The 13395-nt window shown below is 39.0% G+C and overlaps 1 protein-coding gene across 1 annotated transcript in view; it reads left to right on the forward strand.

Annotated features, from left to right (window-relative positions):
* The window catches only part of ints9 (integrator complex subunit 9), a 73310-nt gene that overhangs the window by 16916 nt on the left and 42999 nt on the right, over positions 1–13395 (forward strand). Inside the window, exons 7-11 of the mRNA XM_041250704.1 lie at positions 921–1041; positions 3772–3906; positions 5838–5949; positions 7014–7194; positions 7647–7707. Coding sequence (XP_041106638.1) covers positions 921–1041; positions 3772–3906; positions 5838–5949; positions 7014–7194; positions 7647–7707 — 610 coding nt within the window. The remainder of the gene's footprint in view (positions 1–920; positions 1042–3771; positions 3907–5837; positions 5950–7013; positions 7195–7646; positions 7708–13395) is intronic.

The raw sequence follows: 13395 nt of genomic DNA on the forward strand, positions 1-13395 counted from the left end.
ACACATTGTATAATACCACACAACCTGCTTTCAGTGTTGTGTAGCTTTAGAATTCCAAACATGTCTAAAAATGTGGTTGGGTAGTTTCTTGCAACTTTGTGAACCATTGTGTTTTCTGAAGGAAAAAGAAAAACTTTAATGTAACACTTTGCAAAACAAGTAAATCAGAGCCAAGATGCATTTATGATTATTATCAAAATAGTTGATTACGTTAAGGACAACACAGTTTGTGTTATAAACTCATCCATTGTTGCTTTTTGATTTTTTGCATTTGTTATTTGTTGTAGACTGAGCACACATTTAATTTCATACTGGAGCACTTTAGTTATCAAAACATCCCATATAGGTCTACTCAACATCAAGGAAATATAATCTTGCACTACTCTGTACTAATGAGCAAACAAACACATTTTCACCTGCTGAATAAGGCAGGATAACAAGGAGTATTAGGGTAAACTGCTGGTGCTGTTTTAATCAAATGCAAGAGGCAAAGTTTCCTGTGGAATGCAATTTTATACATCAGGAAAAGTCTTAATGTAAGAAACAGAGTGGATTTCATTAAACATACTGTGTTTGAACTTTATATATCTTTTCAAATACCTTTTCAATATTGCTTGAGTGATGTATTTTTTATCACGTTTTTAAGTTTGTGCTTGAAATGCATGTTGAAGAAAAACACATTAAGATGTGTTTAAGATTAAAAAACAAGACAGATGTGTACCCCTCTATATCATAGCTGCTGGCGGGTGTGAAATAAAACCTTTCAGACTCATTACCCTGCATTTCCAATATACTGTAAACTCACATCATTTGAAATTTCTGTCAAGTCCAGTGGTTGTTCAGTGGGTTCAACAACCCTGTGTTTAAATGCACTTACAAGTTATAGTAATTTTGTTAATGTAGTGTCTTATTTGTGTCAGGCTTCTCCCAGCACCCCTGAAGGATACAGTAGAAGTGTCGACCTGGAAGAGCTGCTACACAATGCAGGAAGTGAACTCTGCCCTCAGCAAGGTTCAGCTGGTTGGATACTCACAGAAAATTGTAGGTATCATTTGTTTTTTTCACACTCCTAACCACAGGTGTCCTCTTTTGAAGCAGTGCCAACTGATGCTTCTTACCTTTTATCTCATGGTATCCAAGAGGCTGTCTGGTCCAGTGATTAAAGTTCAAATCCCAGCTCAGCCACTGACTAATTGTGTGACCCTGAGCAAGTCACTTAAACTCCTTGTGCTCGATCGGGTGAGACATTCTTGTAAGTGACTCTGCAGCTGAAGTATAGCTCACACACCCAAGTCTCGTATCTTGTAAAGCGCTTTGTGATGGTGGTCCACTATGAGGCGCTATATAACAATAAAGATTATTATTATCTGTTATTAACGTTATTACTGCCCTGCCTCCCTTCAGATTCTTTTGGTTCTATACTTTGTTAATTCACCTATGCAGATGTTTTGGATGCACCATAAGTATACTGCTGAGTCCTGGTGCCTTTGCTGTAGGTTACATGGTCTGATTGCAGCTTGACCAGTGGCATCAGGTTGAACAAAACAAATTTATTAATTTGGTGCTAGAATGTGCAGAAACTTTTCAGCTATAGCGCTGTCTGAAAAATATGCATGTTCCATCCAATTAGTGGTGCAGTCGGCATCCTAATTTCTTATTCGATTGTCATATAGCCATTTTTAACGATAATCGATGCATTGACATTTTCTTTTTCAAAATAAAGAACGTTAGTTTTTTTAAACTGAAAATCCAATAACTAAACACAATTGTGCACATATAACAGGTAAACAAAAAGGCACAACTTACACTCAAATTAGAACACTTACGATTGATGAAAAAAAAGAAATACAAAGCAAAACATTTGAGTTAATCTCACAAATCCAAACACAGCATGCTTTGAAACAAAATAAGGTAATCGGTAGATTTAAGAGATTTAAAAATAGATAACTAAACGTATTGCCTTCATTTTTAAATAAAGAAAATGTGAATACAATAGGCCTACTTCTGACTTGGCTTGTCCAATGCGAATGTACAGACCTAAAGTGTGTATCCTAGCAACACACTAATCTGCCGTACTAGCACTCTCACACACTCAAGGATTTAATGCAAACCGGCAACAGGAGACTTCAAACTAGGTTCTAATTTGATGCATTGATTCACCAGTGTGTAATCGAAGCTCTGGAAATTTAAGGACAGAGGATCAACAATCGATGCATCAATTAATTGTTGCACCCCTACATAAAATACATGTGAATAACAAAAAGATCTTCATCAGAAGAAATGGGGCACTATTGATAGTGCTAATAACATGCAAGCAGGTCTACTGCCAGGTTCCAATATTAGTATAATATTAGTAAAATAAACGCCTGGCTTCAAAGAAAGCGTTGTATTGTCTGGAGTTTTCTCTAAACAGGTCAGTCAGTATTTTTACTGAACAAGTTAGTTTCATTTACTACTGTGCATGTATACGTGGCATTTTTCATTGTCTTGTGTAAAATATAAAGAGTCATCGTAACGGTAGAGAATAAACCAGCATACTAAAAGAGAATTTTGCGTGTGTGTGTTGGGGGGCTGGCGGCAGGCTTGAATCCTAATGTAAAAAATTGTTTAGCTAACACTCTGTAACAGGGAGCAAGTTCGCTGGTTCCTGCACAAGTGTATGTGTGTCTGTGATTTAAATCAGCTGCGACGCGCAGCCGGAGACGCGTTGCTAAGCAACCAGCTGAGTGGCAGACTGGCCCTGAGCTAAGATACTCGGGAGGTCTGGATTGGCTGAAGGGAGTGCCTGGGGATGCTGCGCAGAGCTAAAAAAGCGGCTGCGCTACAACTCTGGGTGATTGCAATGCCATTGACACACAGATGGGCGCTGTGTTTGTTTACATCGAAGCGGGGAGCGTCTGCTCTGCAGGAACTACTACCACGGGACCCTTTAAACTGCAAAACGGTGCCTGTGAAGGCTCTGTCCAGCCAGGACCATTGATAGAGCCCAGAGTCGCTGGGAGGCTGGGACTTTGGAAGCAACAGAACAGAAGTAGGTCAGCTTAGGGGATGTGGATCCCAAAACAGTACAGAGAGGGTTACAGTAGAGTAGTAGGTTCCTGGAGCGAGATGTTCCTTGTAATAGGACTAGCGCGCGTCACTTTGTGTGGCAACCTTTTATTTTTAGCTTTTGATTTTGTTTTTATTTATTTATTAAATATGACACTAGGGCTGCCATTACTGGTACCCTAGTGTCAGTTTGGTGTTCAAATTAAATCTGCGCGCCTGTGCAGCATATCAACACCAATGCACTGTATCTGTATTTTACAGTGACTACCCACGCATGTAACACATCACCCTGTTACACACTCATTTAAATGCAAACTACTAGAAGTACTTCTACGGTTTGTGTTCTGACAACCAGGGTACATTTTAAAAGCAGAGAACCTGCCGGTCATATATATATATATATATATATATATATATATATATATATATGTATTATATATATATATATATATATATTATGATCAGATTGTTTTGTATCTGCTTTAGACTTACTTATTCTATACTTCTTCCAATAAAAACACCTGGCCACCTGGGTTCTTCAAGCACTATGCAGATCAAATAGAATTCAGTTGTCAGTATGCAAGCAAATTATTTAGTGATCCAAGTTCTGATCTTCTGATTTGCAAGTGTGAAATAGGGATGTGCTGGAGTATGAAAATGCTTTTAATCACATTTACTTTAGGAGGAGCAGTTTGATGTTGCTTTTTAATTTCATGTCCCCAGGAACTGTTTGGTGCTGTGCAGATCACCCCACTTAGCTCTGGCTATTCATTGGGCAGCTCCAACTGGATCATCCAATCACATTACGAGAAGGTATCCTATGTGTCTGGATCTTCACTCCTTACTACACATCCACAGGTAATCCAACACAGCCCAGCACAGAAGCCTTCAAAAGGATGGACATTATACAGTTTGGTCTGCATAATTATAAATTTGTATTAAACAAGATATATCTATTGAGATTCTTCCAGTTGTTTCCTTGTATTCTCTGCTGATTTACAGGTGTGAAGACAAATATAGGCCTAAAGTAAACATTAGCATGAGCAGCAAGAAAACATTTGTAAGGCCAGTAATGTTGACCTGTATTGGAATAGTTATGGCAATCTACTTAATCTGCAAGACTGCACCCCTAAATGCCCTTGACATGATGCTAGAGGATCTCCAGTGTGCAGAGGGCTCCATACTAACACCCTCTTCTCTAGCACAGATCAAAATGTTCTGATATGGGGGCTATGTTTTATTAACCCCTTGGGTTTATTCTGTTTAATAAAATAGATCTATTTGCCATTTTATTACCTATACAGTTCATTCTTCTGCCCATTCAAGGAACTGGACAGTTAACTGTATTTATTAAAAACAAATGCTTTTGTGGCTGTCCTTATAAAATGGAGTTTCCATCTTTATACAAACCCAAAATCAAAAAATATCTAATTTCAGTAGATAAAACTTGTTTGGCATTTTGTTTTTGGTGCCACATTTAAGTTGCTTTATTTAAATAGCCTAAAATGTTATATCTAAAGTGGATAATAAAATTTACTTTCCAGCAATCAATATATCAATGTAAATAAAGGGGTATAAATAAAGGATAATTAATTGATTGTTCATGGTATAGGATTTATGGAAGGACAGCCTCCTAAGGTGAATAAAAACCGTATACTACAAACGATTCAGTATTCTGTTGAGATCACAGGTGTATTTTTTTAAATAAATAACAATACAATGTGTGCATTTTTTATATTTAATCAGTTAATTCTAGGATTATTTAATCTAGCAGGTCTTTATTTTCATTGTCAGTTGCCTGCGCTTTGACTCAATTTTAAACCCTATTTATAGCTTCTTCAACTGTCTTTTTTTTAGATCAGTTAAATGCAGGCAGATTAGTAACTTGCATTTCTTGACTAAACTCATTCTCCAAGATCAAAAACCAAAATTAGACATTATTTGAGACATTTTAAAGATGTTGTAAAACACAATACTGTTTGAACTACTGAAGCGTAGCTGTGTCCTGAATTTCAGCAGCACCACTGGATTGGACACATTTGAAACTAGTCCCAGTAAGCATGCTTCTACTTAAGTGGAAAAACAAAAATGTGTCCCTGTGAGGCGAGAGTGTATTAAATGGAATGTCCAGACAGTAATTTGTGTACAGAAATAAAATAATTAATTTTTATTATCTATACACAACAAAATAATTACATAACAAAAGAAAACAAAATGGTGTGAGGGAAGGAGTGCAGGGGTGAAATCCAAAACCGATCGTGATAACTCGTCTTTAATCGTCTTCGTGGTAAACCATACGTAAACAAAAAAAGACAAAAGAAATGTTAGTGTTTTTTTTTTTTTTAAAAATCCCGCTGCACCAAACTAGTCTCTCCCTCCACCCGTTACTCCTCCTATTTTACTTTTGGGCCAACCCCGAAGACAGTAGTATGTTCCCTTTAGTATGTAATGTCCCACCTCTGTAGTCAGTGGAACACCAATCCCCAACTGACAAGTGTCCTTATCCTTCACTTGACTCCAGTGGCTGGAATTTACATACTCGTACTTCCGCCCCTCACCAAGGTGCTGCCCCTCAAAAGATGACTTTTGCCATGGTCACGAGATCTTGGTAAGGGAAGTCCCGAGTTGGTGTGATGCCATCTACTGTCGGGAGGCCGAATCACAGCCCGAAATCCCTTTGACTCATCACAGTCCCACTCTAGATTTAGCCACGCTTGTGGTATAAACAGGACATGTTGAAGTAAATTCAGTTTGTAGCAATACAATGAGACATGTCTCTTGTGTTCTAGCCCATGGACCAGAGCTCCCTAAAGAACAGTGATGTTCTTATTCTGACTGGCCTGACCCAGATCCCTACAGCCAACCCTGATGGCATGCTGGGAGAGTTCTGCAGCAACCTAGGTAAGGGGGCAGGGATGGTGCAGTCAGGCTTAACCAAGGACACCTTTAGGCACACCATTTCAAGGTGCTAGTTAATGGTAGCCAACAAAGTATTTTACTTATTTCCAAAAATTCAATTTTTTTTATTCCAGCAGGGAGAAAAAATGTTTTCTTTTTTGTTTCTATTTGAGACCTATGTAATTTGAGTAAAACCACAAGTGTTTCTATATTATGCATTTCTGTAAATAAAAAGTTCTAAAATTGAGTGCAGGTTGAATATACTGCAATAGTTTAGAGAATTAAAAGATAAGTTTATAGTTCCTTTGTGAAATCCACTATTGGACGGCAAGAACAATTTGTAATTATATTTTACAGTAATATCATTAATGCTTTCAGCCAATAGGAGAGCATGTTTTGCCCATGACATACCACAGAGAAACCGAAGTCATAAAATTTCTTACCATGCTTTATGAGCAATATTGGTACTATTGACTTCACCTGCTTTAACCAAACATGCCTGAGGCACTTCTCGGAATTCCATTGAGCTGCAAAGTCAATTCAAAATAGAAGTCAATTCAACTGTTTTATATAGTTGGAGGCTGTGTGGTCCAGTGGTTAAAGAAAAGGTTCCCGGTTCAAATCCCGACTCAAGTGACACTAAGTGACTTTGGCTGATGCATAGTTCACACATCCTTGTCTCCTATGTTGTCTTGGATAAAGGCGTCTGCTGAATAAACATATAATAATAATAATAATACTACTACTAAACTCAAAGCAGAGTATGACATTTTGAGTTAGCTATTTATTTTAGAACTAAAACTATTTTCACTAACACTCTGTTTTACTGTAGAACTGTATCATTTTAGATCTGTCAAAGCTGTTCTCAGGCCCATTGAACATCTGAAGGCTACCTAGCAACTTTGAATATGAAAAATATTGAAAAACATTTGTTAAAAAAATATCTGACCTCGCTGCTCGGTAACGTTTTTTTAACAATGCACTTCAGTATGCCCCTTTTATATATAAGTACAGTTAATATTTTTGTTAAAGAAAAGCATTTATTTTTTTCTTTCTCTCGGTGACAGCAATGACTGTGCGTACTGGAGGGAACGTGTTGGTTCCCTGTTATTCCTCCGGAGTGATCTATGACCTACTCGAGTGTCTCTACCAATTCATCGACTCAGCTAGCCTGACCACCATCCCTTTCTACTTCATCTCCCCTGTCGCAAACAGCTCCCTTGAGTTCTCACAGATCTTCGCTGAATGGTGAGAGACAGCAAGGCTCTGAACACGGGTCATGTTGGGGTGTGAGTCTGTAGCAAGTCATTTGTGTTTGGGATAGGTTCTTAGAGCATACATGCAAAGAAAGCAAATATACTGTGTGTTCTTGCATTGTATACGGGGAAAACATTCTGGGACATTTGCTCCTCGGGTACTGTATCTGATACCTTATATCTGATACCAATATTTCTGATTTATGTTTGTTAAATCATTAAAAACTGAGTTTGTCAAATAAACCAGAACACCAATCTAAGTCAACCCTGAAATTGACCTTTTTAAGGGTCTTAAAATAGATGTAATTTGAGTAAAACGGAAATATGAAACAGGTGAAATATGTACCATTACTGTAAATGTTAAATTAAGGTGGTGTATGTGTTTGAGGAATGGGACTTTTAAAATGAAGAAGCCTAACGCTAACCTCCTGTCTCCTTATTCAGGCTCTGTCACAATAAGCAGTCAAAGGTCTACCTCCCAGAGCCTCCCTTCCCTCATGCTGAGGTAAGACTAATTCTAGTAGTGGACTAATACACAATTCAAACAGGGAGGTCCATGTAGGTCAAGTGAGTTGAGTCTCCACCAGGGGTTACACAGAGTAGCTGAGAAGAGATTTGAACCCCTAGCACTTTCCTCATTTCAAATTCCCAAAATGAAACTAAGAGGTTATTCCTTATTTATCGTTGTCAGAACCCTCAAGCCTGCCGCGCTGTTTGCACTCTGATTTGCACCTGCTACGAAACTTTCACCAACTGCAGAACCGCTCCATTAAAACTTTACCATTCGGCTAAATCAACATAATTACCTACAGACATTCTAGTTAATTATGAATGTAAAAGATAATATTTAAATAATATATAAATTGTCCTGCTGGAAGATGAATCTTCTCCCAAGATGATGCTGCCACCACCATGCTTCACGGTAGGGGTGTTGTTCTCAGGATGATGTGCGGTGTTAGGCTTGCGCCAAACATAGCGCATAGCATTGAGGCCAAAAGGCTCTATTTTGGTCTCATCAGACCATAGAATCTTCTTCCACTTGGTCTTAGAGTCTCCCACATGCCTTCTGGCAAACTCTAGCTGAGATTTGATGTGAGTTTTTTTCAGCAATGGCTTTCTTTTTGCCACTCACCCATAAAGGCCAGTTTTGTGAAGCACCCAGGCTATTGTTGCCTTATGAAGTCTCCCAGCTCAGCCATGGAAGACTGTAACTCCTTTAGAGTTGCCATACTCCTCTTGGTGGCCTCCCTGACTAGTGTCCTTCTCGCCCGGACACTCAGTTTTTGAGGACGGCCTGTTCTAGACAGATTCACAGTTTTGCCATATTCTCTCCATTTCTTAATAATGGACTTTACTGTGCTCCAGGGGATATTCAGTGTCTTGGAAATGTTCTTATATGCTACCCCTGATTGGTGCTTTTTGAATAACCTTATTCCGGGTTTGCTTTGAATGTTCCTTCGTCTTCATGATGTAGTTTTAGATGATACTAACCAACTGTGAGACCTCCCAGAGAAATCATGTGAAACACCTTAATTGCACACAGGTAGACTCCATTTAACTAATTATGTGACTTATAAAGACAATTGGTTGCACCAGAACTTATTTAGGTGTGTCAGAGCAAAGGGGGTGAATATGATATCAGTCATCTGTTTTATATTTGTAATTAATTTAGAACAATTTGTAGATTCTATTTTTTACTTTGACATTATGGACTTTTTTTGTTTTGATCAGTGGCAAAAACTCCTAATTTAAATCCATTTTGATTCCACGTTATAACACACTATAAAATGTGGAAAAGTCCAAGGGGGTGAATACCTTTGAGAGCCACTGTGTGTGTGTGTGTGTGTGTGTGTGTGTGTATATATATATATATATATATATATATATATATATATATATATATATATATATATATATATATATATATAATATATACATACATTATAATTATACATTATAGTTATACAGTGGTTTGCAGAAGCATTCACCACCCTGCAAAGTTTTTACATTTTGTCGGCACCTGAGCGTACTCCACAACGCTTTCAAATTAGACTTTAAATGTAGAATCTACACAAACTACAACACAGAAAGATAAATGCATGTTGAATATAAATAAGTAAGATTTATAGAGAAAAACAGATTAATCTCAGTTGGATAAGTATTCAGCCCCTTTGTTACTGCAGCCCTAAATCAGCTCAGGTGCAAATGATTTGTTTGGAAGATCACAAAATTAGTGAAATGGTTTCAGCCTGTGTGTACTCAAAGCGGTTTAACTGGTAGATAATTTCCCTCAGGTATATAAAGACTTTCAAGCTGCAGCTCACATAGTGACCAACAAAGCAACCATGAAGACGAAAGAGCTTTTGAAAGAAGTCAGGGATTAGGGTTAGGGTTAGAAAATTTCAAAGGCGCTGATTATCCCTCTCAGCACAGTGAAGTCCATCATTAAGAAGTGGAAGATGCATCATACCACTCAGACGCTACCCAGATCAGGTTGCCCTCCCAAACTGAGCAGATGGGCAAGCAGGAAACTGGTTTGGAATGTCACTCTGAAGCCAACGATGACCTTGAGAGATCTGCAGAGTTGTGTCTGAGATGGGCGTCAGTGTTCACACATTAACAATAAGCCAGTCCCTACACAAAGCTGCCTGTATGGAAGGGTGGCAAGAAAGAAGCCATTACTCAAAAAGCCTTGTCTTAAAGCACGTGTGGAGTTTGCGAGAAAGCATGTAAATGATACTGCAGATATGTGGAAAAAGGTTTTTTGGTAGGACAAGACAGAAATTGAACTTTTCGGTCTAAATTCCAAGCGTTACGTCTGGCGCAAGCCCAGCACTGCACATCACCCAGTCAACACCACCCCAACTATCAAGCATAGTGGTGGCAGCATCATGTTATGGGGATGCTTCTCTTCAGCGGGGACTAGAAAGCTTGTCAGGATAGAGGCAAGAATGGATGGTGAAAAGTAAAGACAAATCCTTGAGGAAAACCTGTTTGAGCCAGCTAAGACTCTGAAACTCGGGAGGAAATTCACATTTCAGCAGGACAATGATCCGAAGCACAAAGCCAAAGCCACACTGGAGTGGTTGAACAAGAGAATTAATGTTCTTGAGTGGCCCAGTCAAAGTCCTGACTTGAATCCAATCAAATATTTATGCGAGACTTGAAGATCCCCAACAAACTTATCAGAACTGGAGCAATTTTCCTGTGAAGAATAGGCAAAAATTTCAACATCCTACTGTTTAAAGCTAGTAGAGACCTATCCAAAAATACCTTTTGCAGCAATAATTGCTGCAAAAGGTGCTTCTATCTAGTACTGACTTAAGAGGCTGAATATTTATGCAAACAGTAAATTTCATTTTCTTCATTTTCTTTACACGTTTTCCTAACATTTAACTTGCTCCTCATAAAACAGTGTTTAGTTTAACCACTACAGCTTTGAATAAAAAAAGTTAGTTTGAAAAACTGTGCATACAATATTTGTAATTCAACAAAATGTGACGTTGATAGGTGTTGAATACTTCTGCAAACCACTGTAAGTGTGTGTGTTAGTTGTGTACACACACCATATTTGCTCGAGTAGAAGTCGAGAAATGTAACCCCAAAACACAATTCTGAAATTGTGGGGGTCGACTAATACAAGAGCAAAAACCCCTTATGTCAGCAAACCTTTAATGTTTGCAAAAGTCTTGACCGGTGTGTATTTACAGCAATCCCAGGGGAGCCCTGTGGCAGGCATGCAAGGCAAGTTCACGTACAGTACTTAGCCACGCACCTACACCCTGCACACCCCCCCCCCCCCCCCCCGCCACTCTTTCAGATTTTGTATTTTCAAAAGTTGACAGGTATGTAATAATAATAACAGTGTTACCTTTTCAATTGTGTGACCCTGAAGCATAGTGCTTCTGTGGGAAAAGGCAGCACCTCCATTGTTGTGGGCAAATACTTGTTGCCCTCATTGCCAGAGCAAATGCTTCTAATTTCTCTCACATCAAAATGCGAATATCTCAAGATTTGGCAAACGAGTCTGTCACGTTGTCTATATATAAAAAAATGAATCCCAGGTTTGTTTACATCCAGAGCTGTCACGTCAAATACAGACGCAGTTGTACAGCCAGACCTCACCACCTCCCACTTTCCACTGAAATACAAACTTCCATGTAGGCTAAGAAGGAACTGGGGGTGGAGCTTGTATACTAAAATAATACTATTGTAGGCTATTAAAAAAAAAAAAAAAAAAAAAAAAAAAAAAAAAATCCATGTACTGCGGTTCTAGGTAGAAGTGCTTATAAAGTTGTTGTTTTTGCAAATCTGCTGCTCAGACGCCATCAGGATATTTAAAGACATATATTTAGGAAAACTTAACGCCTGAAGTGCAGTCTAACAACAGTTTCGATTTAAGGAAACTGTTACACTAAACTTACCATCTTTGTTTCTATAACAAAATTGGGGGGGAGGAATTATAGACAAATCTCACCCTAACAATGGGGGGTTCGATTTTTACTTGAGCGAATATGGTGTGTGGGATTATATATGATATATAGAAACTTTGGTATGCTCAACTAGTTGCTGAAGCGATACAGCAAGGATGGAGAGTCTACTGAGTGGAGGTGGGTTGTCGAGGATTTGTGGCACAATCTACAACCCGGTTTCTCAGAGACGTCGGGTTCAGTGGCCAAGATTTGTTTCGGACAGTGAAGAACTTACCTGAAGAAGCAGAAAGGAGCAGCAACTGGCTGTGGTTGAGACGGAAACATTCTGGATGGGGATCACAACCACAATAGAAAGAAAGCAACGCTGATGTACAGGTAAGTAAGCTGGGCTGAGCTGAGTGGGGGATGGAGGGGGGTGATGCTGGGACGCCAGAATCACTGTTGAGCCCTTTGAGGTGTCGTGGGCAAGTCAACGAAACACCGAGGAAGGTGCCCACTTGAAGACCCCGGAGATGTACCCTACTTAGCTCAGTCCATACAGTTGTCATGCTGATGCGCTGGGGAGACTGCACTGGGTTGATCCCCGGAGCTAGCATTGCAGCCATTGTGTGTGCTGATGCGCTGGGGAGGCAAAATGAGCTGATCCCTGGAGCCAGCATTACACTTCAGCAATCAACACCAGACAAAAGAATATCTACATTATCAGATGGAAAGCAACGCAAATGGATGGAGATGCAGATGGATCACAATAGTAAAGCTACATCTTAGTTGGTGCTTATCTTGGCGAGAGCCAAGTTCAAATCAGTATGAAGTTCAACATCTACTCTCATGTAATGGAAATTGTGTGCGTGCGTGCGTACACAGTACCAGACAAAAGTTTGAGTACACCTGCTTGAAACCAGATTTTTCATGAATATCTATGCTTTTAACTTTATAAACACGTAATATTTAATTATATGATGTGTACTTATATAAGCTGATAATCATAAGTGAATTGCATTAAAACATTTAATTTTTAAATGAAAATGTAAATCTTGTCAATTTCAATGAAATGGTCACCCAAAGCAAGGGGATTTCAGTCTGAAGCCCAAGTCAGTTAAAATCTGAAATGTGTATAACACGGTGTTAGAATACTGTTACCTAATTAACCTTTTGTTGCCAATTATTGTTAACAGGTGAGGGTCCATGATTACTATAAATATAGGTAGCATAGGGACAAGTTTGTCATTCCTGAATGTAAGGGAGCAGAAAATGGCAAAATACACTCAGTTAAGCAAAGAAATGAAAGTCAATCTGTAAGACAAATCACAAGAACTTTGCAAGTGTCTGTAACTGCTGTGGCCAAGACCATCAAACGATTTGAAGAAACTGGCACTCATGAGGACCGAACAAGGTCAGGCAGGCTAAGGGTGACCTCAGAATCAGAGAACAAGTTCATTCGAGTCACAAGTCTGCTAAACTGGCTATTAACTGGCCCTGAAATACAAGCTCAGCTAAATGCTACTAGAAGTACAGATGTTTCAACATCAACTGTTCAGAGGAGATTGTGTTAAGCTGGCCTAACTGGAAGAATTGCTGCAAAGAAACCATTGTTAAGAGTGCAGAATAAGAGGCAGAGACTTGCCTGGGCCAAAAAACACAGAAACTGGACGTTTGAGGAGTGGAAGTCGGTCTTATGGACCGACGAGTCAAAATTTGAAATATTTGGGTCCAACCGCAGAGTATTTGTAAGATGCAGAGAGGGTGAGCGCATGAGTTCT

Source organism: Polyodon spathula, chromosome 5 (assembly GCF_017654505.1).
Source record: "Polyodon spathula isolate WHYD16114869_AA chromosome 5, ASM1765450v1, whole genome shotgun sequence".
Taxonomy (NCBI): domain Eukaryota; kingdom Metazoa; phylum Chordata; class Actinopteri; order Acipenseriformes; family Polyodontidae; genus Polyodon; species Polyodon spathula.